Source organism: Helianthus annuus, chromosome 10, assembly GCF_002127325.2.
Source record: "Helianthus annuus cultivar XRQ/B chromosome 10, HanXRQr2.0-SUNRISE, whole genome shotgun sequence".
NCBI lineage: Eukaryota > Viridiplantae > Streptophyta > Magnoliopsida > Asterales > Asteraceae > Helianthus > Helianthus annuus.
Window position 1 is genome coordinate 612,057 of NC_035442.2, and position 26,861 is coordinate 638,917.

General features: G+C 36.0%; 2 protein-coding genes and 1 long non-coding RNA gene across 6 annotated transcripts; 2 read left to right on the forward strand and 1 right to left on the reverse strand.

Annotated features, from left to right (window-relative positions):
* Window positions 1–1,719: 1,719 nt before the first annotated feature.
* LOC110880514 lies at window positions 1,720–3,258 on the forward strand. The gene is made up of 3 exons (XR_002559363.2): window positions 1,720–2,115; window positions 2,536–2,674; window positions 2,901–3,258. It is a non-coding gene; the product is annotated as an uncharacterized LOC110880514 (long non-coding RNA).
* A 5,031-nt stretch (window positions 3,259–8,289) lies between these two features.
* Window positions 8,290–21,505, reverse strand: LOC110883764 (lariat debranching enzyme). 4 transcript variants are annotated; one of them, XM_022131405.2, is made up of 10 exons: window positions 21,265–21,505; window positions 20,442–20,574; window positions 20,210–20,367; window positions 13,436–13,557; window positions 12,841–13,034; window positions 12,573–12,755; window positions 9,125–9,243; window positions 8,909–9,048; window positions 8,727–8,825; window positions 8,290–8,545 (listed from the first exon to the last, which is right to left on the reverse strand). In XM_022131405.2, the coding sequence occupies exons 2-10, from the start codon at window positions 20,562–20,564 to the stop codon at window positions 8,442–8,444; spliced, it is 1,242 nt and encodes a 413-aa protein (XP_021987097.1). In that variant the 5' UTR covers window positions 20,565–20,574; window positions 21,265–21,505; the 3' UTR covers window positions 8,290–8,441. The 4 variants fall into 4 exon arrangements, 3 of the variants coding, with proteins under 3 accessions (XP_021987097.1, XP_021987098.1, XP_035834918.1); XM_022131406.2 differs by having other exon boundaries at window positions 20,442–20,570; window positions 21,265–21,465; XM_035979025.1 differs by lacking the exon at window positions 21,265–21,505 and adding an exon at window positions 20,768–20,791.
* Window positions 21,506–23,119: 1,614 nt separating this feature from the next.
* Window positions 23,120–26,151, forward strand: LOC110883762 (probable beta-1,4-xylosyltransferase IRX9H). Its single transcript, XM_022131404.2, has 4 exons — window positions 23,120–24,282; window positions 24,455–24,704; window positions 24,772–24,961; window positions 25,828–26,151. Exons 1-3 carry the CDS (start codon window positions 23,540–23,542, stop codon window positions 24,955–24,957), a joined length of 1,179 nt encoding a protein of 392 aa, XP_021987096.1. The 5' UTR covers window positions 23,120–23,539; the 3' UTR covers window positions 24,958–24,961; window positions 25,828–26,151.
* Window positions 26,152–26,861: the final 710 nt, after the last annotated feature.

Consider the following 26,861-nt stretch of genomic DNA (forward strand, 5'->3'; position numbering starts at 1 on the left):
AATTCAGAATAGGTTAGGTTTCCGAATATTGATGGTTTACGACTATATATTGTGTGTTTCTAGGACCTAATCTTATAAAATTTGAGTTCTAAGAAGCAACAAAAGGTGTGGCTCGTTCTAGCACTGAGGTTTAGAATCGGGCATATTGTAGAAGCTCATATTTTTTGCTGAGCCTTATTCGATTAGGTCATTGATTCATGAGCGACTCCTTTTCTTTGTTGCTCGGTGCTACATTTTTAGCAACACATCTATGTTTCATCGGCGAAGAAAGCATCTAAAAATTGATTTACACTTCATATTTGTGACATGGTTATTACGCTAACACTCCGGGGTTGATATGTTCCTACAGCTGTCATGCTTGCTAACAAATTGGCGAAGGGTGAATTAGTCTTAACTAGTTTATCTATTTTTTCGGTCCAAGTTTCAGTTCGCTAACGTGTTTAGCTTGTGAGGAGATGTGAAAAAATCAATTAGGGTGTTATTGTATTTACATTAGTTACCTTTAGTTTACCTTTGTTAGTAGTTTGTTGGTTAAAGTAGTTGGTTTATGTTATATATAAATAGTTAAATGTGCATATCGGATTGAAGTGTGAAAAACCAGTGTTTTCAGACCTGGACCGGGCGGCCAGTCGGACCGGGAACCGGAGGTTGAGTCGGTCCGGGTCATGGTATCGGGCCGGAAATGCATTGAACCGGAGTTGAACCGGCGACCCGGCGGTTGGACCGGGAAACCGGCCGGTCGGACCGGTTTTTAGAAGGGTTTGACCGGTTTTTTATATATTTTTTAAGATGTAACTCTATTAATTTTTATAATATTTACGATACCTTCCGATTCTTACGTCTGGTCCGATCGAACCATTGAACCGGTAAGAAGACTGATTCGACGTCCGGTCCGGTTCTGAAAACATTGTGAAAAACAACACAAAGTTGGACTTTTAAACATGACTGAATCATTGGTGGTGTGACATGAAAAAGTAAATGTAAAATAAAAAAGAGGAGAATAAATAATATAATTAGAGGTGAGGTGTGGGTTTGGAAGGAAGGGGTCCTGAGGTGAAGAAACAAAATCCAGCTAGCTATAATTGTCTGTGCCAACTTCTCAGATGACAAAAATGGTAGCAGCAACAAGCAGTGCCTCAGCAATGCAGTTACCAGCCCCCCACTTCACCTCTGCATCCGACACACATAAAGACAAACCCATCCTATTCAATCATTGTATACACACGTATTACTATTATAAATAAATGGATATGGTTATGAATGTATCATGTATGTATGTGTTCCTACTTGTGATGTGTGTGTAAAAGACATATTATAGGGGGGTTTAACGGTAGCCCCCGACTCAAAACATTTGCACCCTTAACTAATTAATGTTGCTTTTGAGTAACAAACACTCCATACTAAATAACTTTTAGTTTAATATTAGCAAAACATGCATATATATATATATATATATATATATATATATATATATATATATATATATATAGGATTAGGTTCAAACGTGAACAAAATCCCAAGAGTGAACTGCGTGAACTAATCTGGGCCCTTTATTTTTATGATCTTGAGATTAAAGTTAGTGGCATGATGGTAATTATTTGGTTAATTTTTTCCATTTAATTAAATACAAAAAGGGTATATATGTAATTTCCATATTGAATTGATTGCATAAAGCCCGTTTCTCTCTCACAAATCATCATATTCAAACTTTATCAACATCTAACTTTCTCTCTCCCCTTCATCATATCGCATAAACTTTCTTTAATAAACTTCTCTCACACATACAAACACACACAGTCCAGATCTAGATCTACGAGGCAGTTGATAATTATTTTTTCTTCCAGCAAGAATCCTCGAACCACATGGGGGCCAACACACATATAAATTACACATTGCAATTCATACCCTCATAGCCATCTCCTGATTATCACAAAACCCTGTTTTCCGATTATCACCATCTCCGGTAATACCTCACCCACCATTCACCGTGAACCCACAACCAACTACCGCCGACACCTTCGATTCACCTCCGGCGACTTCCGAGCGACCATTCACCATCCCCGATTAACATCAAGTTTCAAAGCTTTTTTTAGTTTTCAGCATTAAGTGAATCAGGTATGAAAGTTTATATGTTTTTATTGTTTTATAGAGATGATTATTCGTATGTGATTGGGAATTTTGAAGATTGTTATTTGGTATTTAAGCTGGTTATTGAAAAACTATGTTTGAGTTCAGAGATGGTCAGGGGCTTTAAGAATTTCGATAATTTCGATATACTTTTGATTTTTTTGGATGAAGAAGAATGGTTGTGATTATATAGGGATAAATTTTAATGGATCTCGGTTTCAGTGCTAATCGGATTCATCATTTTTCGGTTTTTTTTTTGCATATTTTTGGTTTCGTTATTAGCTAGTTTTAGGGTGAAATAAATAGGTTTGAATAGGCTGACTATCTGTTTATGCATACGATTAGTCCAAATTGCTATTGAGATGATGGATTTTCTTTTATTCCTTAATGAATTTACTTATTTTGCAGAATCATGTCACGCTACCATGAAGATGATGAATATGTGGCAGATGAATATGAAATGGAAGATTTAGATGATAATATGGATTATGAGACTAATGACAGAGATATTGGTTCAGACTTTGATGGGGATGAGTACGAGTACATGGTTTGTTTTAAATCCCTTGGAATTTATACACATAATGTTAAAATAATGTTCAAAATAATGTTAAGTTTCAATACACTGCTTAATATATTTGTTACATTGATTAATAATATCAAATATACTGTAGATTAATAAGATATTTGTAATTGCATTTTTTTTAATTGGGCTGTGTTTACTTTTGAGTCATTCTCATCAAAATTAATATAACTAATTTGTTTTTGCAAAATAGGTTGGATGGATTTATGGTTCACTTACAGAGGATATCCTTACGGGCTTCAAGATGCATTGCCACGGTCGGGTTTATCAGTATATTATGTTCCGAAGAGGGTTGCATCAAGGTTTCTGCTCCCATTAATCTTTCGGATTGTCTTCACCAAGTTCTTAGGAGGGCTGAGTTTTTTGTTCAATTTTTTGATGTTACACATGTGTATTCTGATTTTGCTCTGTTTTAGTGTGATGTACATGTGTATTTTGATTTTGCCCTCTTTTTAATGCGATGTGTACATGTGTATTGAATGTTGATGTACACCTGTGAATTACTGTACACATATGTACGATGCTGAGTACACATGTGTACTGTTCTATTTATATCCAAGTACACATGTGTATACCGTTGAAAGATGAAGGTTACCTGGATCTTAAAAATCAAAATTTGAATTCTTGTGATGAAATCTGAAATAAAAATTAAAATTGAAATCTGGTGATTTGTTGTTTGTTTTGATAATTATCTTATTAATAAATAAAACATAATGTGGATAATGAATTTAAATTAGGAAAGATGTAACTTAATTCAATTATTAAAATAATGATTTAAATCTAATTTTTTATATAATTACAATCCTACCCTTAACAACTAAAAAGGAAATCAAGGGTCCAGATCTGTTCACGCAGTTCACTCTTGGGAGGTTGTTCACGCTGGAACCCTACCCTATATATATATATATATATATATATATATATATATATATATATATATATATATATATATATATATATATATATAATATATATAGTGGAACTTGGTTTTCCTAGTGTTTCATTCAAACTGTGTATAATTAAATAAGTCTTTGGGTCCATCTATATTATATTAAGTTAACTGAAGATAATGTTAATGTTATATAATATTATATGTTTTTATATCTATATTTTAAGGGTTGGAGCATTACAAGTCGTTTTTTTCTTTCATTGTTCTGTAAAAACAATTTGACACATAAGATACTTGAATTAATAGTTCTTCATATACATTTACTTGTGCATTATTTTTTCTAGTACAATATATTAGGTTAAAGAGTATAAACTCAAATCTGATTCGCATGTCATTTGTTATAGGCAAACAAAAATGTATTTTATAGAGAATCGGATACTCAAATATCAGTTGTGTAGCATTAATTATGAAGGATAACTGAATGATATGTGTGTACAAAATACATATATGTGAATTTTGTTAATTGCAAAGAAAGAATTAAAAAAATTGCAAAGCACGGACGTGAATTTGGTTAGGTTTGACGGATGTGGAGAATAAGTTGATTGCCCACATGGGCTTGACGCTCCTGATTCAAATGATGCACAAGTCTAAGTTAATAATGTTTTCGAATTATGGAAGTCTAATAATCAGGTTATAAAATTCATACGTGAATTCAGATAATCTAATTGTTGATCGCATAAATACATGTGAAAAGGAAAAGAAAAACAAAAAACAAAAGATGGTAAAAAGCTACTTACACTTGACTATTAGTAAGCATGGTGTTTTCCTTATTTTTATTTGGGATGAATCTCCACTTTCAAAGGAACTATAATATAATTTAACGTTGCCTTTGCATATTATGATATTGTATTTTATATACCTTCAAGTTTGTTGTTTATATAACTAATGTTAAATTCTTTAGAGGAAAAAAAGTGAAAAAAAAATAATTTGAAATTCCTATTAGGATACCTACCTAAGCCTTGGCTAGTTTGCTAATTGTATACATCTAACTCTTGTTTTTGTAAGAAGTCATCTAAACCTTTATATGATTTGATTATTAGCTTAAAATTGCTTATGAAACCTTATTGAATATTGAAAATACTAAAGAAATAGAATTACTAGGACAGGAACATTATGAGTATTCTATCCCCTAGTATGCTCTCTCACCATAATCTTTTTCTTAAAATTTTGCAATTCTTTTTAAATACAAAATACACAAACAATTATACATGTAATTTTAGCCGGAGAAGTGTTTTTGTTGTGTAACTTTAAAAGAAAGACTCAAAAGATTGATGAATAAAAAAAAATGGATTTTTTTAGGTGTGTTCTTGCTCATACATGATTAGGATAAAGAAGACATTAGTAAGGAACAGCAAGAAAATACATGGAGATGGTGATAATTATCATGTCTAGAAGGTTGTGATTGAAGTTGATGAACGAAAACTTGCGCTAATGAAAATTTAATGATCCAAGTATAACAATCGTTTTGACAAGCAATATGAAGTTAATCCTTAGTTGCAAGTTGATTTTCATTTGAATTAACTTGTTGGGACTCATTTAGTGCTTAATTCATTTGAATTAACACGTTGGATTGTCTTAGCTAGCTAGGTTCATAACCTTTATGCTATAAGCTTGTGGTTTTAAGTTTGTTTGTTTATTTATTTATTTATATTTTTCTACTTATTATTATTAGTATACATTTAGCTGGCTCATGAATGATGTCGACATGTAAACGAATGTTACTTCCCTGGCTCATAAGGGTGGAGGGCCGTTCCTTTCATGGGCCCTAGTCCCCCTCTAATCTTGTATTGACATGTTATTTTTACCTTAAATTACTTCAACACCGTTAAATCAAAAGCACTACTCTTTTTATCTACCCTAGAACCAACGGTCATACCCATTTACCATTCACATAGCTTATAAACTTAACCCGCCCAAAATACCTTAGAGATTAACGACGGTATACCCGCCTAAGATAAGCAATCGATCTTGACCCTTAAGGTAAGTAACCTAGACCCCTTACTCCCATGATTCCCCTCCACCTAAATTCTTTTCCACTTTAAAAAGAAACTCATCGGATAAAAAGGCAAGTTATCTATTTATTTATAATTAGCTTATGTGGAAGACGTATGCTTTAAACACTAATCACATTAATGCAAAAATAAAAAATGTGAGTCGTGTCGAAGAACACGCAAAAATTAAAAAGAGCCTAGAGTCGAACCAATGGGACATGATAGAGATAGACTTCCCAAAAATAATCAATCTGCAGCCGCCCCATTCTCATTTCCATTCACTATACCACCGTTTTAGTATTATAATAATAATAATAAATATAAAGTTCCACATGACCTAAAATATAAAAGCATTCATGTTATCTCTTCTTATAATAAATTTGATTGTGGCATCTCTCTTTTAAATATTATATATCCCTTCAACTCATGTTTAATTTATGAAAAAAAAAAATCTACAACTTATTTTATTTTTATAAAGTAACGCTTGTATACATCAAATATATAAAAGCACCTCATTATTGATTCTTTTGGGTACCCCCACATTGAGATTTTTCTTTATTCTTTTTTCTTTATTAGTATTCAAAAAAATGAGTCTGTTTTAGCTAAGCTATTATGAGTAAATTAATAGGCCGGTGTATTTAAATTTGAAAGTTTATCATCTAGAGTGAGCTGAGCACTTTTAGTAGGAGGCATATGTTTACGTACGTAGGTGAGTTTATTATTAAAGAAAAGCAGCTACATGCTATATATATATAGATCGTAAAATCAGCTGGCACACTATTTTCTTTTCACTAACATACATACATTATATATGTGTCTTTGTTTTGTTATCAAACTTAATTATTTGTCTAACTAAAAGAAGAAGAAGAAGAAGAAGAAGAAAATAGTAATGACTGACTATATATGGAAGTACGGATACATTGAATTTGAGTTGCTGCTGCTATATATAATTGGCCCTTTCTGTTTTGATATATATACACGTTTCTTTCTACAGGGTGTGGTTATGATTCTTATGGTACCCTCCACGTCAGCACCATGTCACTCATTTTTAATCCACCATTCAAAATCACTACCCTAAGGTGTGGTCATAACTCAAACCACTATTCTTTTATTTTAATTTATTTTTGTGAAAAAGGAAAAGGAAATATTGAAAAAGGAAAGGAGGCTCATGGTTGTTATGGTTTAATCAATATCAACCATGGTGGATGAGGTAAGGTGGTGGTGTAGCAATTTATTAATGGTCCTACATGACGATTGATGACCTAAACATGCCCCCAAGAGAAGCTATATAAGGTATGGTTCAACAATATATATAGCTTAGCTTAGCTAGTCAAAAAGGAAAAGATTGTAGATTATTAAAGCAGTGTTTGAATGCAAGTGTTGAGTGGTAGCTTTTCATCTACTCTTAATTATACATACATACATACATACATACGTGTCAACATCGGGTCGATTCTCTAAACTCATTATTGGTCGGTCACATGTAAGCAGCGACACAACATTAAGTCAAACAAACAATCAAACGACCGACCGACTTCCTAATAATTTTTAAACACGCGTAAGATCATCCTAACCTAAATACGGATTGCTTGCTTTACTTCCAACCCAAGTTTAAAGAAAGCAAAAGTAAAGTGGTTTGTTTGACTTTCAGGGTTTGACTGTAGCTGTGGTCGGTCGGTTTCCAATATCATTTTATCACATCATATACCTTTAGTTGGTGTTAAAGTTCAACACCGCCACTTTTTATTTAAAATATATATGTCTTCATTAAGTAGCTGCTACATTACATGTGTTGAGCAACAAAATCTGTGCTATATTAGGTAAATAACTTTGTACTATCATTGTTTGTTTGTTTGTTTGGTACAAAAGAACCGTCTGTTGAGCCATGCACATCAACCAATGGCCCATGCTTACAAGCTTATCACTTCAATATTATATATTTTCATTAACCATTCTTTGCTCACAATAAGTAAATGCTAACAACACCCTTCCATCATATCATATACTTAACTCACTCACTCACTATAAAATCTACAAGCAAACTAAAAATATGGCTGGCAATTCTAACACGAACACGATAACATGACACGGACCTACAAGAAGTTAACAAGTTTCGTGTACATAACAGATCGGCAAAATAAGACATGTTTAATTTCATGTCGTGTTTGTGTTTACCTATTTCATGTTTGTGTCTATCGTCTTCGTGTCTTAACAGGTCATGTTCATGTCTTAACAGGTAACGTCAGGCACGATATGACCTGTTAAGACTTAAAACCATTATACAATACCTGTTAAGACATGTTAATGGCTAAATATCAAACACGTAGTAATAGGTCGTGTTCATGTCTTAACATGTCGTGTTCGTGTCTTAACAGGTTGTATGATTCGTTGGTAAATTTTTCGTGTCTTAACAGGTCGTTTCGTTTAACCTGTTTATTACCAGATTCGTTCATGTTCGTGTTTGGAAAATCTGACACAATAAGATTTCACGTCGTGTTCATGTTTACCTGTTTCAGGTTCGTGTCTTATCGTGTTGGAGTCTTAACAGGTCGAATTGACACGATATGTCATCCCTAACTAAAAACAACTTAATCCTACCCCTACCTGATCCATCTACACAAGCATATATATACACCAGACCATACATCCTAAATCAAAACAAACCTATAAATTCCGGCAAGTAAAAGTATGGTGGTTAAAAGTGATAGCAGTAAGTACCTTGACACCCAAACCTTACAACTCACAATGATTACATGCTTGCTAATAATAAAAAAAAACAAGTTAAGATCTGTTTCTAATCCTCAACATCATCATCATCATCATCATCATCATCTTCTTCCTCTGGAAGCTGTATTTCATCCGCATCCTCAACGCCTCCTCCTCCTCCTCCGTCTTCAACTGCAAACCATACAAACTCAAAACCACATTTTATGTTTCAATCTACACCTTATATAACAATGATTGCCTTACCAGAAAACCACTTCATTAACATCAGCTGACACATCTTTTTCTTAATACTAACAATCAGTAACTGGATCATTTAATGATCCAAAAAAAAAAGAAAGCAAACAATTCATACCTCTGGAAACTGAAGATTCTGCCACCTCACTGTCATCAAGAACATATGGAAGTTCTAGAAACTCTAGCAAAGCTTCTGTTTGAGGATTACGATTATGCCCTACATACAAACACAATACTTTCTGAATACACAACCTGTTTTATAACTCAAAACACAGGTACTTTAGTTAATAAGATATATACCAGAAAAGGAACCACTAGCACCAGTCTCAAAAGAATTATAGCATGGAACCGTGCGCACAAACTCAAAAGGTTTAGTCCCTCTAGATTGCAGCTTACTTCTAACCCACTGACGACTATCTTCCATGTCAACTTGTTTACCCCTACAACAGCCACCACAAAGTCAACTACTTTTTGTGCAGATAATTTTTAGAAAAAAAGGTCATTCGATGACATTACCCAAAATACGATCTTTTCATAGTCAGAGGAAAAATAGAATTGTATCTACGAGTTATTGCTAGCCACTCTTCATCATACTGAATCTCATATGGCCCAGGCTCCGATTCAACTTCAATAATCTAAAAAAATCAGAAATCACAAAAATTAGAATACATAGAAAATATAGTTATGTCAAGTCGGGGTGTGAATTTCTAACACGACACGAACATAACACAAAATTCGTGGATTCTGGATTAGTCTAAACAAATTCGGGTCAGTTTCTGGTCGACCCCTTAAACATGTTTAGTTAAACGGGTCACATTTGTGTCAGCCCATCTGATTCGTGGGTTGACCCTTTAATTCATATATTTATTTTTTACTTTAATATGTGTTTTTGTGTAATAGCATAAACTATTTAGGTAATTTTAATGCCAAAATTAAAAGCTTATAATAAATTGGCAGTTTAACATAATTGCTTACTGATATATGCAAGTAAATTTGTGATTTTAGAGTATAAAAGATAAAATGCCATTTTCGTCCCTGAGGTTTGGCCATTTTGCGACTTCCGTCCAAATGTTTGTTTTTCGCATCTGGATCCAAAAGGTTTGAAATCTTGTTATTTTCATCCGGCTCGTTAACTCCATCCAATAAAAGATGTTGGACCTCAATTAAACCCTATTAGAGACTATTGGGTCCAAACAAATACCCAAATCTGAGCTGATTGGGCTGAAGCGTCACTTCAAACACATGGCGCTTCGGGCTTAAAGCGCGCTTCAAAACACATCACGTGATTTGTTGCTTCAGAGCAAAAAAAAAGTGATATTCCTAACGATTCATCGCCTCACGCTTTAAGCTTGCTTTTTTAAACCAAGAATGAGCGAACACAAATTTGAGCTCAAATGCTCAACTTTATTGAATATGTGCATTTTGCTTCTTATTGAATTCGAAATTGGTTAGTAAGTGGATTAACTTCAGTGATATAGACATCTTATATGTCCAATTTAAGATACACAAAATATTTTCGCCCTGATTGATAGAAAATGCGGAATTGAGGGCAAAAAAATAAATTCCCCATGATTAAGTAAAACTTTAATCTACTTATCTCAAACAATGATCTGATTGCTAAGATAGTCACTAATATTCTAATTACAATTAAAAAAACCTTTTAAGATTAATTGCAATCAATACGATAATTTTAAAATTTAACTTTTTAGCTCATCTTGACTCAAACCCCCATCCTAACCCTTTTTAATTGACCCATCCTGACCCATCTCCCAAACCAATCCAACTTGCCCATTTTGACACCGCTAGAAAAAAAAAAAACAAATAAACAAACAAACAGGAACCCAAAAATCAATTTTCTTGATATCAACCAGGAAAATAAACATCATCATAAAATCAATCAATTCAAACTCATTGATCCAACCAGGAAAACAAAAATATGAAGCCAGATGTTAATTTTGTTAAAAACGACAAAATATTGAAATTTGAGCAGCCATTTAAGGTTAGCTATTGAAACAGATAAAACTGGAGCCAAACTGAAACTGAACAAACAGAGAGTCACAAAACGAATATAGCAACAGAACACACCAACTGATACAAATGTACTTTGGATAAAACAGATAAGACAAATCATCCAGGAGCGTACTTTCAGTTCCACAAAAACTCAAAAATATCTTTTGAACAAAACAATGGACCTGCCCGTGGGGATGTTGAGCAAGTTATAACATGTAACTGAAGCCTGAAGAGTTTCGTTTATATTCATACTAACAATCTATGTAAATCAAATTCTTGTCAGTTAGGTTTTGATATTATGTTATTATATGAACTACATCATGTCTAATTTACTAGGGTGCACACTAAAGCTGAAATCTCAACTACATCCTTATACTACCCCATGGTTATAAAAGCACATCAATCACCACATATTAAACTGTAGGTTTGATTTCATTTTTTGACTATATGCTTGGTTTTAAAAAGCGCGCCTAGGCGCAAGGCGCAGGGCCTGGGGCTTTTTTGCTTCTCGCCTTGTGTAATTACAGGAAGCGACCAAAAGGCACATTTTTTGATGTTTTTTTGTGGGCTTTTTGGCCTGAGGGGCGCGCCTCTTGTAACTTAGGCGTTTTACTGCATAAAAATGTTGTACCTTGGGTTTTTCGACTTGTACATGTAATTAAAATGGTATAAAAGCCTTACTTATAGCTATATTTTGGTTAAAGGAAGCTAAAAACCTATGGGATATGTATGGGATATATAAAAAAATTATATAAACATGAAAACATCTTGCGCCTCGGGTACGAAAAGCCCACCGGTTTTGCGCTTTGCGCTTCGCGCCTCAGTTTTAAACCTCGTCGCTTTTGTGCACCTCTCACTTTTTAAAACCAAGACTATATGACATACATCTATCATGCAATTGCGGCCATGAACCTAGCACAGCAGTTTCTCCAGAAATCCACAATTTAGCGGTTTTACGGTAAGCATAACAAATTGGCTTATTAATATTGGTTTTATACATGTGTGATAATTCTCCAACCCAAATGCAAAGCTACTGATGAACTATTTTGATGTGGGCACTACCATAAATAGTGCGACTTAGTTTCTATATTATACTTTATTCATCATCTTTGTATGTACAGATGTGTGCACAATGATCATATCTTACTTTTGGAAATATCAATGCACAAATCCATGTGTTTAAACGAGGGTTTGATTTTATGGAGTGGAGAACCATAACCCTTTAAACGAGGGTTTGATTTTATGGATCACAGAAAGCCAGTTGCCACTAGGTGTAGCGAATGAAATATTTGGGCCCGTTAAGAATCCTTATTATATTATTAGATACAACTCAGAAACCGAAATCCCTACTGGGAGAAAACAAGGCTGCTTGATCTCCTTTGTTACTGAATTTGCAGATTATGCTCTAAATAGCAATAAAATCTTTACAAAATAGGGTATGACGCATCGGGTGTAAATGATGAAGAGTTGTCTGAAGATTTAGAGTTTTCTGATGACGAGAAAGAGACCGAGTACAAGAAAATGCTAAAAATATCAAAAAGGGGATCAAATAATCATAATATGAAAAGGCATAAGAAGTCAAGACACAGAAATGGTGATTCGCAAGTCAACAGTTGCTCTTCTGGTGTACCCACCAATGGAGTTTGGCCAAACGGGTTGTCGTCTACCAAGCCTCAAAATAACGGGCTTCCTTGTAATTACAACCATTTATGCAACAGGGTTTTATTCAAAATCTTGGCGTGCCGAGTTTACCTCAGTTATTGGGTTAACGGGTTGAGTTCGTGTCAAGCCGCAAATATACGTGCCATGTTCGGGTTCATGTGTCTGACACGATTTCCGTGTTCATGTAATCTTTTTGGGTTCGTGTCACGTTCGACCTACGAACGAACCTGACCAGTGTAGCAGCCAGCCCTAATGTCACAAAAAAAAACCAAGAAAAAATGTAAAACCGTACCTGCAAAAATTTTCGTCCAGGGATACACTTATCGAGTGCAAGAAATTTTGTTACGGGACCTTCATCGCCGTGTTGAACTAAAGCAGCAAATTTGCAATGCAGGTGAGCCGAGAACCAGTAAGGCGGTTTTAACTTTTCTAGCAACTCTGCAGCAGGTTTACTTCCCAAAGTTCTATCCTGAATCTGTACACAAGCTTTAACAGGATTACATGATTAATACTGGCAACCTAACAACCACAATTGTAGGTACCTAACATAATATAGTTACCTCCTCCTTGAAATAAGGCTTATCGCGTACAAGACGTTTCCAGTTTCCATGGTCAGTGATACCAACGGGCCAATCATGTGAAACAAATATATCGACAGGTTCTTCAATTTGCATGAGTTTGTGAACATCGTACTCGCGTACATGGTATACTGACTTGATATCCCTATCATTATATGGAGGCCTTTCGAAATGTCCTGTTTATGAATGATAAAATTTATACTAGTTTGCTTGGTTTTAAAAAGCGACGAGGTCTAAAACCGAGGCGTGAAGCGCAAAAGCGGCGGGCTTTTCGTACCCAAGGCGCAAAGTGATTATATATTTTTTTATATATATCCCATAGGTTTTAAGCATCCCTTATCCAAAATATAGCTATAAATGAGGTTTATATATGATTTTACCTATAAGTACAAGTCAAAAAACCTATTGTACAATAGTTTGATGTTCAAAAACAGCATAGAAACAGCCTATGTACATGAGGCGCACGCCTCAGGCCTGAAAAACCACCCAAATTTGCGCAGTTACAATATAGCGTGAATAGTTGTACATTTTTGTAGCTTTTAACACTTTACACAATTCATGCAGGCAATTAACTAACCTAAATGATAATGGTTAGACTTGTAAATTCCAGAAAGACCACCAATGCGAACACTTCCAAACTTGACGACGCCTGCAAATCCCAAGAAGTATATATGTGGTGCTGCCCATCCTCCATAGTATCTACATTAGTAGCTAATATGTTAGCGATCTACTCATCTTCAGCAGCATATCAATAAAATGTCATTAATAGCCTTCTTCAATAGATTACCAGGCAAGAATTATAAGAAATTTAAAAAAAAGAGAGAGAAATGCCAAAATCGTCCCCCAGGTTTGGGCGCTTTTGCGTGTTACATCCAAAATATATTTTTTTTTGTAACTGGGCCCTGAGGTTTGAACTTTATTTCCATTTCCATCCAAATGACTAACCCAGTTGGCCAGTTAAAATGTAGCATTAACTCAGGGGCAATTTACCCATTTATTCTATGGTTTTTTTATTTATTTAGATTTAATTGCCCGGAAGGTCCCTGTGGTTTCACGTTTTTTCACGTTTAGTCCCCACCTTTTAAAAATAGCAGGTATGCTCCCTATGGTTTGTTATTTTATTACTCGGATAGTCCCTGAGTAGATGTAAATTAGTTTGGAAATAGCAGGTATGCTCCCTATGGTTTGTCATTTTGTTACTCGGATAGTCCCCTGAGTAAATGTGAAAACTGGGGTCTCTATACTTCTATGTCAAAATCAGGTTAGAAGCTTATTCCTCTGTCTCCCTTTAATTTGGGTTTAATTTTCACCTTTTCAGTTTGATTTCATTGTGAAACAGGAGCATACAGAAGCTGCCGGTTTATACTTTTTAAGGTGAGACCTCATGTTTTTGTATAATTATATATATAAAATAATGTAGTTTATAAAGTTCTTGATACCATATTTAAATCAAAAAATCAATATTGAAAGCTGTGTTTTTTAATAATCAGTGTTTTAATCTTCATATCCAGGTGTGTAATATTGGTATTTAGTGATTTGTTTTATAAACTTATGCTTTATGGGGCTAAATTGAATCACTTTGTGTTGTTTCATTGTCTTTAAAATTTTGCATACAAGGTGCTCGATGAAAGGTATGTGTCAAAGTTCTCCTGAGTATAGGAAGAGTACAGGAAGTGACGGTCGTGGAGTAATAGGTCAGTTAATTTGGAGACTTTATGTGAATACATGTTACCACAAAATGATTTTTTTAATTTTTTTTTTTTTTGTTTTCTTGTTGTGGATTAGGTGTGTTGGAGGCTAATTTTGTAGAACCAGCTCATGGTAAACAAGGATTCGAGCGCACCATTGTTCTTTCAAGACTTGAAACACGTCTTATTCAGATGCAGAACACATATTGGTATGCTCTATATGATGATTACTCACATATGTAAGGCCTGTGAGGTGGATAATTTGAACCGTGTATTATGAATTGCCTATCTGGGTTATGTTTATCACTACCGGGTCAAACAGGCAGAACAAAAAAGACAAGATTAAACAGGAAATTGGTTAAATGGGTTGAGCGTCTTACCCAACGTGTACTTTTAACACATAAAACCTCTTAAATCAGTCTATTACAAAGTTTAGGTTATTAGTGAATGGTTTAAAATATTCAAGATGGGTTACATTTGCTTCAGTTTCGGAGGTAATTACTATATGTATAGCAGCCGTTTTTCAAAGCAAGTTTTTTGCTTTATTTATTTTGACAGGTTGGGTAATGGTTTATAATGGTCTCATTTTCAGTACGGGTCAAGCATTCTTCTTAGTTAATGTGCTAAAAACCTGTTTTTTTAAGGTTGTCGGAGAGGTGTGCCCAAAGTTGTTACCAAATGTCTTGTGTGAGTACCTATATGATTTATCCGAGAAGTTCATGAGTTTCGCCAGGTATATATACATACGCCTTTTCTGAAGTGTGTTTCTGAAGTCAGTTATATGGTAAGTTTGCCTCATAGTTGTCAATAGCGGCTATAGCGACCGCTATAGCGCGCTATGTAGCGAAGCGACCAAGTGTCGCTATTTGGGTCATAGCGACCAATAGCGTGAATAGCAACAGTTAGGGTTTTTTTTTTTTTTTTTTTTTGATGTAAATAGCAATTAGATATAGCTATAAAATAGCTGGATTTATAGGTTTTTGTTAAATTTACGTGTAAAATAGCATATATACCAAGGTATTTTGATGTAATATACATATAAAAATTTTCAAAATTCTTTTTTCTACTGTATCGCTATTTATAAAATAGCGGTCGCTATTTGTCCCTATTCGCTATGTAGCATATAGGTCCCTTGTCGCTATTCGCTATTAACAACTATGGTTTGCCTTTTCTACCTTTCAATTTGCGTATAGTCAATAGGTTATGAACATATAATTTGGCAGTGATGTTATTTTAGATTACTTACTTAGTGGCCTTGCTGGATGTATAAAAGTTTAAAACCACGTTACTCTATAAAAATCAACCCTATTGGGATTTTCTTTTATATATATACCAGAAAAATGTTGGCATGGCTGAATGATTTGAAAGTTAGTTGGTTTCTCTAATTATTATCAAATAATTAAAAAAAAAAGACTTCCCCAAACTTTTAAATAATTTTGTTTTAAGTTTTATTCTTCATGTAAGTAAGGCCTATTTATTTTTTTGCTTTATAGCCTCTGTTGGTGGCCCACGTCAGCAATTTAGATTGGTTGGAAAAATTGTAAGTTCGATCTATTTAGATTATTAACTTGATAAATGAAAATAAGGTTCTAAAGGGTTTATGGTATCTTCATCATGAGAAATAGGGAAATAGGGATGAGAATTTGGTAAATTTCAGGTACCATACCATTTGAGTACGAATACCCACTTTTTGGCGTTTTCGAGATCGGTATTTTTGGTTCAGTATGGTATTCATCGATTTCTACCTTCAAATACCAGTAGTGTACCGAACCTTTTTGGTACCGGTACCCAATTTTGGCGATTTCGATTTCTCTTTATGGAAGGGTGTCTTTTCAACAGTGGTTCATGCTAAAGATCTCAAAACTCAGAAGAAGTAGCTATAAAAATCATACGCAACAATCATATAATTCGTAACCTTTATATCTAATTAGCGATGCACTAAAGTATAAAGCGTTGATCAGTTTTATTTGTCTGTCTGTTTTAAACAGGTATAAAGCTGGTTTAGAAGAGTTGGTGATATTGAAGAAATTAGTCGGTGCTAATCTGGAGGACAGACGTCATTGCGTTCGGTTTCTTTCCAGTTTCAAGTACCGGAATCATCTTTGTTTAGTTTTTGAATCTCTACGTATGAATCTTCGTGAAGTTTGGTCGTAAAATTAACTGATGTAAGGGCCTATGCTTTTCATCGCTCTAAACATCTTAGAAACTCTAGAGTCCTTCATACGGACATCAAGCCTGACAGCATGCAGGTTAGTACTTTTGAACTTGCGTTTTTATTTTTTATCTTGTCACTTTTGCTATTGAAGATGTCACGTGTGTCTGTTGGGAATTTGGATCCAAGGATGAAATTGGACCCTCAGTATCAATATTAGAATAGCAAAGTGGGTAAAAAGTTATGGATTTGTTTAAGTTTACTCAGAGTGGATCGACTGTTTTTGGTGAATTTATCATAATTTGGTTTGGTGAAAATGATATAAGAAGTATCTGGGAATGAGGTAATTAGAAAAGGAGGGTTACTTTGCCACTTTGGATCACGATAGATTTGAATTAAGTATCAGCTGTGGTGTAGAAAGCAAGATCATTAGCCTTAGCTACCTTGTATAGGGGAAGTATATTGTACGCCGCGAAGGACTCCTCTCTTATTCAGAATTTCTAAAATGGATATGAAAATGATTAAAACTTCTTATATCTGATGCGCAGAGCCACATACATTATTGTTATAAATTTGCCATCAAAGACAAGTCATATGTGTCCCGGGCGTTCACTTATGATGTAAGTTTGTTTTCTTTACTCTGAATCGATATATAATAATCTTATTCTGAGTTTGTTGCATTTGTGTTTTAGGTAAAAAAGTTCTACCTGGAGGATGTACTTTTTCTTATGAAAACAAATGCTCGTTCTCTTGACCCCACTTCAGAAACAAACATTAGCGAGAAATCCAATTAATCGAAGAGTACAAACGTGCCCTTGATGAGGCTATTAATATAGCTTGGTCAAGTGATGAGCTGGAATCCTTATTAGACATTGTTTCAATGGGTCAGCATTCGGTGACAGGTGTCACACCGTTAATGGTCTTTGCTAGAAAAGGACGAGACGGTGATATCTGCATGCTTCTTTCCTTTGGTGCTAATTGTCATTTACGAGATAAAGAAGGAAAAACCGCGCTGTCATGGGCCGAACAAGCGGATTTGACAATTTTTAGTTTATCGGAAAACATGAGTGAAGTAACTTTTACGTTGTAACCTACAGTTGGAGCTGAGCTGATGCAGATGAAGATAAAATTGAATTGCTACTAAAGGAAGTCAAGGGTAAAGATATCACAAAGCTAATTGCTTCCGGAAGGGAAAAGCTGGCTTCGGTTCCATCCGGTGGTGGTGGTGTTGCAGTTGCCGCTGCAACTGGTGGCGGTGCCGCACCTGCTGTCGCCGCTGCTGAGACAAACAAAGAAGAGAAAGAAGAATCTGATGATGTAAGCTTCTTTTACTTTGTCTTTGATCCTGATTCAATTTAGTCGGTTTTTTTGGATCATTCGCTTACTTTTTTTGTTTATTTTTTCAAGACATGGGATTCGGTTTGTTCGACTAAGTGATTCAGCCACCGTGTGAGAAGCATGCTTTCATTTTGTTATGTTCGTGTATGTTCACTTTGTTTTGTCATAAAGTATTGGTGTTTTTTAGACATTGCAAAATTTTTGGATTTCCAAATTTTGTTAGTTAAAGATATTATGGTTGCACATATTTCTAAAGTGTTTTTTGGGCAACTGGAGGAGTCTACCTTTTCTCTTTTTGTCTATTTATTTAAGATTATTTTCAACTATCTTTTCCAAAATTTTAAGACTCTAAATCTGTACTTCATGTCTATAAAATTATGTAATTAAAACTAAAAATGTTTTTTTGTTAAAAAAGAACTAAAAATTAAAAAAAAAATCTCAATAATTATCTTCGTTTTCATCACCATCATTATCAAATGTCTTTCACAACCTAGCAAGATTACAGAAACTATTGTCTGTTCTCTTTGTGTTTGGAACCTTTTGCAGAAACCTAGCTGCTTATGAGACACTGATTTGGTTGAAAGGTTTCCAAGTTGCAAACTTGCTATTGATTCTCTTGTTATTGATTCTGCTGGTTATCTTTTCAGGTTTCTTGCATTGTTCTTGATTTTATAATTAATTTACCTTTATTATGTGTTTGGCTTGTGTATTAAACTTTGAGCGGATTTTGACAATATGAGCTTGCTCGAGTAAAGTTCATGTATGGCTTCAGTTAATGAATAGAGGTGGTTGGTTGTAGCAGAGCAGGTTAATACTACCATTTATGTAACGTGCCGCGGCAACGCGCGGGCATTCCCACTAGTATATACATATACACACACATTTATATATACACACGATTTTTTTTAATTTTCTTTTATACCTTTAAATAAAAATAATAATAAATTAATTATAATAAGTGTGTATATCTAAATGTGTGTGTGTGTATATATTTATAATTGTTTTTATTGTTTTTTATTTAATGATAGAAAAAGAAAATTTAAAAAACAAAAAACAATAGAATAAATGGGTAATTTACCAAAATCATCCCTAAGTTAATGATGCATTTTAACTGGGTTAGTCATTTGATGGAAATGGCAATAAAGTTCCAACCTTAGGGGCCCAGTTACAAAAAAAAAAAAAAAAAAAAAAAAAAAAAAAAAAAACAATTTTGGATCTAACATGCAAAGCCCAAACCTCAGGGACTATTTTGGCATTTTACTCTAAGGGTGCGTTTGGTTCACAGGAATTCAATGGAATTTAAGAGAATTGGAATCCAAATTTCATCTCTTAAGATGTTTGGTTCACGGAATTTGATAGAATTGGAATCTCAAGTCCAATCTTTATGTGTTTGGTTGACAATGGAATTGGAATTGGAATTTGGCATGAATTCCTTCAAATTCCTTTAACCAAAGGAATTCAAAATCCTTTATATATGTGAAGGAACTAAAGTAAATCCATTGGAATCTTCGACCGTTTCGACCCGCACCATTTCGACCTGTATTGTTTCAATCGAACCGTTTTGAGCCATACTGTTTCATTTGACTCGAACCGTTTCGCCCAAAGACCAGTACAATTTCAACTCGAACGGTTTCGATCTGTACTGTTTCCATCCGAACCGTTTCGACTCGTACCGTTTCATTTGACCCGAACCGTTCGAACCTAAGACCCGTACAGTTTCGACTCGAACCGTTCCAATGCGAATCGTTACGACCCGAAGTGTTTAGACGTGAACCATTCGACCCGTACCATTTCTACCCGAACCGTTTCGACCCGAAGTGTTTAGACGTGGACCGTTCGACCCGTACCGTTTCTACCCGAACTGTTTTGACGCAACTCATTTCGACTCGACCATTTCGACGCAACTCATTTCGACTCGACCATTTCTACCCGTATCGTTTCTACCCGAACCGTTTCGACGCAACTCATTTCGACTCGACCGTTTTGACCCATACCGTTTCCACCCAACTGTTTCGACCTGTACCGTTTCGCCCCGAACCAGGGGTTGTGGGTGTCTGGTGATGGATTCCAATTCATTTGACAACCAAACACATAAAAAGTGGAATTGAGATTCCAATTCCAACAATTTCCAATTCCAAAACATTCGGCCTAAAAAGAAAAAAGAATAACTCACAGTTCCCAGAGGTAATTGGATGCTTCATGGTTTCCTCCGATGAATATAGTTGGAAAGGGGGCAACTTTTTCTCCTGAGTAATACTTCCAGAAAGAATTCATGCTCCTGTATTTCGGTGGTACGCTTAAGCTTTCCAAATCCTTCTCGTTCCTAACGGCCTGCTCAAAGATATATATCTCAATCTTTCTGCTGGAAATAACTGAAATTATAATTGGAATTAGGAAAGTCTAACCTGGAAATCACCACAACAAATTAGAAGATCAATTTTTGTCCTCTCAACTTGTTGTAAATGCAAGAGAGTTGCATAAACATTATCCAGATCCCCGTGCATGCATCCTTCTATGGCAATCTTCATTGATATCTATCTATTAAATGATATACTTATTATTAGTAGAACTAGAAACAACCAAGCTGCTAATTTTTATCATTAATCGATAAACAGGAAGGAAGGAAGAAACTAAACAGTATTATTATTAATCTTTCATTGTAACAATGAATGATATGTGGCGCAATCATTATGTAAAAGAAGAAGAAGAAGATGTCAAATTTAGCGCTTACAGTAGAACTAGAAAGCAACAAAAGTATATGTAACACATGATTGATTGTTCAATTAAGCCAAACAAACAGCTACCCATATTTGGCAGGCAGGCAGGCAGGCAGGCAGGGCTGGTGCAAAGTATGTATACCTTACTTAATTTAAGAATTTGTGTCTGAGCACTCAGTATGTATAATAGAGGATAGGAATGATTACCAACCAACTAGTATTTCTTTTCTTTCTTTGATGGATTGAAGAACACTAATTTAGGGTTTGAGACAGAGATGTTGGATGATGCTGATAATGAAGTGAGCAGGTGAATTGATTTTTTTTGAAAAGGAATGTGTGTGTATAACTGGATAAGTTGGCAAGCGGCGGCCATTGACAGTGGGAAATGGTTGAACATATATATACAAATCAAATCAAATCAGAAGTAAACTTGAAAGAGACACACACACACACCATCTCTGAATTCATTATACCCTAATTTAATATTAACTGAATATTACTAACTACTAACCTGGTGCTGCAATGGGGAAGGCAACGGGGGAGTGCTCTGCTCGAGGATGCTGTACCTAATTACCAAATTAGGTTTTAGTTGTTAGTAATTAAAGACTCAAGTTGGGGGGTTTGTTCGGAATAAATATACTATTACTTCCTCCACCCCTGGTGGTCTGGTAGTAAGGGTTTTTATTGCATTGCAAACACATGGATGGGGAAGACAAGAGGCCTAAAATCCCACAAATTTACCTCACAACCATAACTTTTTCACATCATACACTTTTACATACGCATCAGCATTTGGTACCGGGTATTGTCGTACCGGTACCGGTACCCACTTTCTCCATTTTTCGATATCGGTACCGATATTTTACAGGTAAAACACCGGTACCAAACCGGTATATTCGGTACCACTACCGGTACCCACTTTTCCCGTTTTTCGTTACCGGTACTTTCGCCACTTACCAAATCTGTTTTTAGTATGTTACATTGTGTACATGTACATGTGCACACTTAGGTAGTGTTTGGTATGCAGGAATGAGAGGCAGGATAGAATAGACTATTACGAGGGAATGAAAAAACATGTATTTGATTGGTCAAGGTAATGGAATAACCCATTAGATATGACATTACATTCCCTCAAATTCATTCCATCCATCACCCCGGTTTTTTTTTCATTCCATTTTTTCTCACCCTTCTTCATCAACATCTCGCCCCACACTACCACCACCCGCCACCACCACCACACACCGTTGTTGCCAACACCCGTCGCCGACAACCGCCACCCCGTGCCGCTGCCCAACCACCCTCGCCGTCACCTTCACCGGCGCCAACGTTGACCACTGCGAGCACCGTCAACACCTGTCGCCGATAACCGCCACCCCGTGTTGCCTCTACCAGCCACCGCCACCCACCGCCACCGCCGACCTCGGCCACCGCCTGCCACCACCTCCGACTACCGCTGCCCACCGCCGCCGCCGCCGCCACCCACCACCGCAGCCTACGCTAACCACCTCCACTTGTCGACGCCCTGCCACCATCACCGCCCGAACACCGCTACCACCCGCCACTGCCACCGACCACCTCCGCGCATGCCACCACCACCCACCGCTAACATCCCACCACCGGCGCCGTCACCCATTGCCGATTTTATTCCTTCATCTTTTGTTGCCTACCAAACACAAGGTAATGATTCATTCTATTCGCATATGATAACCAAACAAGACCATGGAATTGTAAATGATTCATTTCATTCATTTGTCCATTCCATTACCTCGTCGATTCCATTCCCTCACCCATTCCATTACCTCATACACTTATATTTATGCATTTGTCACACTTTTCACATTTTTTCATCCTTAAAATAATCATTTAGTTCTTATGCGATTGCGAAGGGTTAAGTTGGTCGGCCCAAACAACATCCTCATTTATGATTGAAAGTAAACATGTTCAATCTTATCTTCAATAGTGAAGGAGGATTGTCTCAGTTCCTCTCTACAAGAACAAAGAGAAACTTAATGTTGTGGTAATGATAGGGTTAAGCTCACAAGTCACGGTGATACTATGAAATTATTGGTAATGGTTATTGAGGCAATAATTCTATTGGAATATTAGGATAACAAACTGATTTGGATTTATTGCAGGACGGTTCACTACTACGAAGGTGATGCGCCCTTTAAGGAGGCTGGTTGAAAAGTATAAGGAGAAAAAAAGTGATATTTTCATATGGTGTTAATCGAGCCCGAAAATAACGTATCACGTTGACTGATTTAAGATAGTAATGAGGATATAGGGATTTTGTACACATATATTGAAATCATAAGGTATATGGTAGTGTTAAGACAAGTGTTGAGACGTGAACAAAGAATCAAACCGGTACAACTTGGTCAAGTAAATAACTATGTTGAGTCCAAAATAATATGAAAATATATTTAAGAAGTATTTGATTTTAATGCTATGTGAGTGAGTTGTTAGGAAAATCCACATGATTTAAAACCCACCTCCTCCTTTTCTCCTAGGGTTCAAAGTAGCAAATCCAAAACAATTTTTGATTAAACGCATCTTCTTCCTTCTCCAACCCCAATCAAACGCACGCGGTTACAACCTGGTGGGTGGTACCTCCTCACTCCTCTTGTTCTTTTTCCAATTCCAATTCCAATTCCAGATCCATACCACCATCATCATCAAGTAAGAATTCCATTCCTCCATTTCATCACTTGCAATTGGTAGGATCTAATTATTAGAATAGAATCATCCATGGAGCTGATTAGATTAGATTGAATCTTGATTGATCTATGGCTTCCATTCGAAGAACACTATCTCCATATCACGATCGTTCCCATCAAAATGGTGCTACCACCACTCCCTTTTCACTCAATTCACCTTCACACAAGCACAATTCCACCACTAGATTCGCCTCTCCTCTCTCCACATTCGGCCTCCCCCGAAAGGGCTATAGAACATGGAGGAGATCACTTTACACTTGTGTCTTCTTCTTCTTGCTAGGCTTTTTCTTAGGTTTCGCACCCTTCGGGGAGTTTCAAGAAGAAGACGCCGTTAGGAGTCGTGATTTCTCCTTCGAGGTCGTCAACCGCCCACCCGCCTTAGATGTTAAACAGGAGGACATTGTCGTTGATAAGGTGGAACTAGCTAATCTCAAGGAGAAAGAGAGGTTTGATTATCAGGTTGCTAGAAAACAGCTTATCGTTGTCACCCCCACTTATAACCGAGCCCTTCAGGCGTTTTACTTGAATAGACTGGGGCAGCTTCTGCGGCTTGTGCCTCCGCCCCTTCTTTGGATTGTTGTCGAGATGAATGCAGCTTCTACGGAAACCGCGGATATTCTTAGGGGAATGGGAATTATGTATCGCCACCTGGTATGCACCAAGAATCTTACCGATATAAAGGACAGGGGCGTGCACCAGCGGAATAGAGCACTTGAACATATTGAGCATCATAAGCTTGATGGAATCGTTTATTTTGCAGATGATGATAATGTCTATTCACTACAACTGTTTGAGTCAATCAGAGAAATCAGGTAGATCGTTTGTTTGCTGTTGTTATATTCTTCTGTTTTCTATGTTATCATGTGTGTGTGAATTTTGAGATGCTGCAAACAAGGTGGTGTGTGTCTGTTACATATACGGATTACTTTTGCCATCGTGTGTAAACTCTAAAATGTAGTATTTTGTTTGGTTTGCTTACTGCAGCCGTTTTGGCACGTGGCCAGTCGCAATGCTTGCACAAAGCAAAAACAAGGCAACTTTGGAAGGCCCTGTATGCAACGGAAGTCAAGTAATCGGGTGGCACACAAACGAGAAGAGTAAAAGACTTCGAAGATTTCACGTTGACATGTCGGGGTTTGCATTCAACAGCACCATCTTGTGGGACCCAAAGAGATGGAAAAAGCCCACCTCAGCTTTAATTCGTCAATTGGACACCATCAAAGAGGGATTCCAAGTATGCATAATCTTTTCGTCTTTTCCTAACTAACAATCACCCTTAAAACCTCGATGTATGTTTACAGGAGACAACATTTATAGAACAATTAGTGGAAGATGAGAGTCAAATGGAAGCGATTCCATTTGGATGTTCGAAGATCATGAACTGGCATCTTCATTTGGAAGCTCATGAGCTTGGTTATCCTAGAGGTTGGTTGCTTCAGAAGAATATGGATGCTGTTGTGCCCATTGAGGAAAAACAAGGGTCATAGAGAGGTACGTATAACTTCAGTAGCATATTTAGTTATCTAATAAGCATTCACATTTTTCCTTTTACACATCGAAACAATTGATTAGCAGCAGGTAGATGTGGACCAATGAGTCACACAAATGCGTATGTGAACGGAGCCCAGAAGATTGATACCTGACAAAGATTGTGTAACTAGACAGAGTAAAATGCCATTTTCGTCCCTGAGGTTTGGTCAGTTTTGCGACTTTCGTCCAAAGGTTTGTTTTTCTGCATCTGGACCCAAAAGGTGTGAAATCTTGCCATTTTCATCTAACTCGTTAACTTCATTCATTTTTCTCTGTTAAGTCAGGGGTATTTTCGTCTTTTTTGTTAACTTAAAGGGCAATTCAGTCTGTTTTCACTTTATGTAAAAAGACTGAATTGCCCTTTAAGTTAACAAAAAAAGACGGAAATACCCTTGACTTAACAGAGAAAAATGGATGGAGTTAACGAGTCGGATGAAAATGGCGAAATTTCAAACCTTTTGGATCTAGATGTGGAAAAACAAACCTTTAGACGAAAGTCGCAAAACCGGCCAAACCTCATGGATAGGGACGAAAATGGCATTTTACTCTATATTTAGATTATTAATTTGACACCATAAATATGAAAAATAAATAAAAAGTAAAATCCCTTCAGTTCATAAAAATGAAGGCCAAGCAAAAACGGTTAATTGTGTTTCGAATCTTATAACTGCTAAATATTAAGTTTTACATTGCTTTTGATCCAAATGTTTGGATTATTCATGGCGACAGTTGCAAGGGATAGGATGAACATAGGAATGTGAGACTTGTATTGTTGTATATATGATTTTGCATTAATGAGAGGAATTTTGTTGATGTTTTTGTGACAGAGATGATGGATGGTATGTGAGACAAGCACATGAGCAAAAGCAGCAGGCCTGCGTTTTTTTTAGAAGTAGTGGCAGCTGGCGAGGGAGATGTAGAAAAGAAGGAAGTTGTATCTCTAAGTCAAAGTTTGTATGGTCTGCTTGCTGCTTATTCTTTGACTGACTATATTATGGGTTTTGGCCATTGCCTTGTGAAATTCTTTTTTGTTAAACATGTGAAAATCTTTGCCTTGTTTTTTGTACACTAGACGGACAGACTTACTTGTTATATATTTTCTTTCTTGTTTTGAAGAATGGATATGGATATGGATGGATAAACTTTTTGCAGATTTGAATTTGAGCATATATAGTGATCATGCATACTCATGATTGATTTACTTTGAACTCTGAGGTAACAAACAATTATTATTATTATTTCCTGCAACAAAAACACAAATTGACACCAAAAGCCGTAAGTCTAAATGAAGAGTGACTGATTCACTTTTGGAACCACTGTATTTGACTTAAATGCTGAAACACGTGTTTGAAATGCAAAACAAGCAAAAGCAACCATCTTCTGTGTTCAATTACAGTTGGTGTTTATATATTGTTCTTCGGCCAAGTCCTTCAAATTACTAATTCTTTGGATTGGACCACCAGAAATTCATGTCCTAACCCTTAGTTATTTATTAAATTTTGTACTGTGTTAGATTATGTAACAGCCTGATATTTAACCTAATGGTATGTATGATCACGTGTTCAGTTACAGTTGGTCTTGATTTCGTTTCACAGCCTACACTTTCTGACTCAGCCACCTCCACCATACAAGTCCACTGCAATTCTGACGCCCAACCGTTACATCCATGGTTGATGGCGAATAATGATAAGATACCTATATGCTACATAGCTAACAGCGATAAATAGCGGATGCACTAAGTGATATCTAATTCATTCTCGATTGTTGTGTCTATGAGCATGAACCTAAAACATCTTCTTTGCATGTTCCAATATGGATAAGAAGGTCATCCTTGTATCTAACAACTATCACCTCTACATTG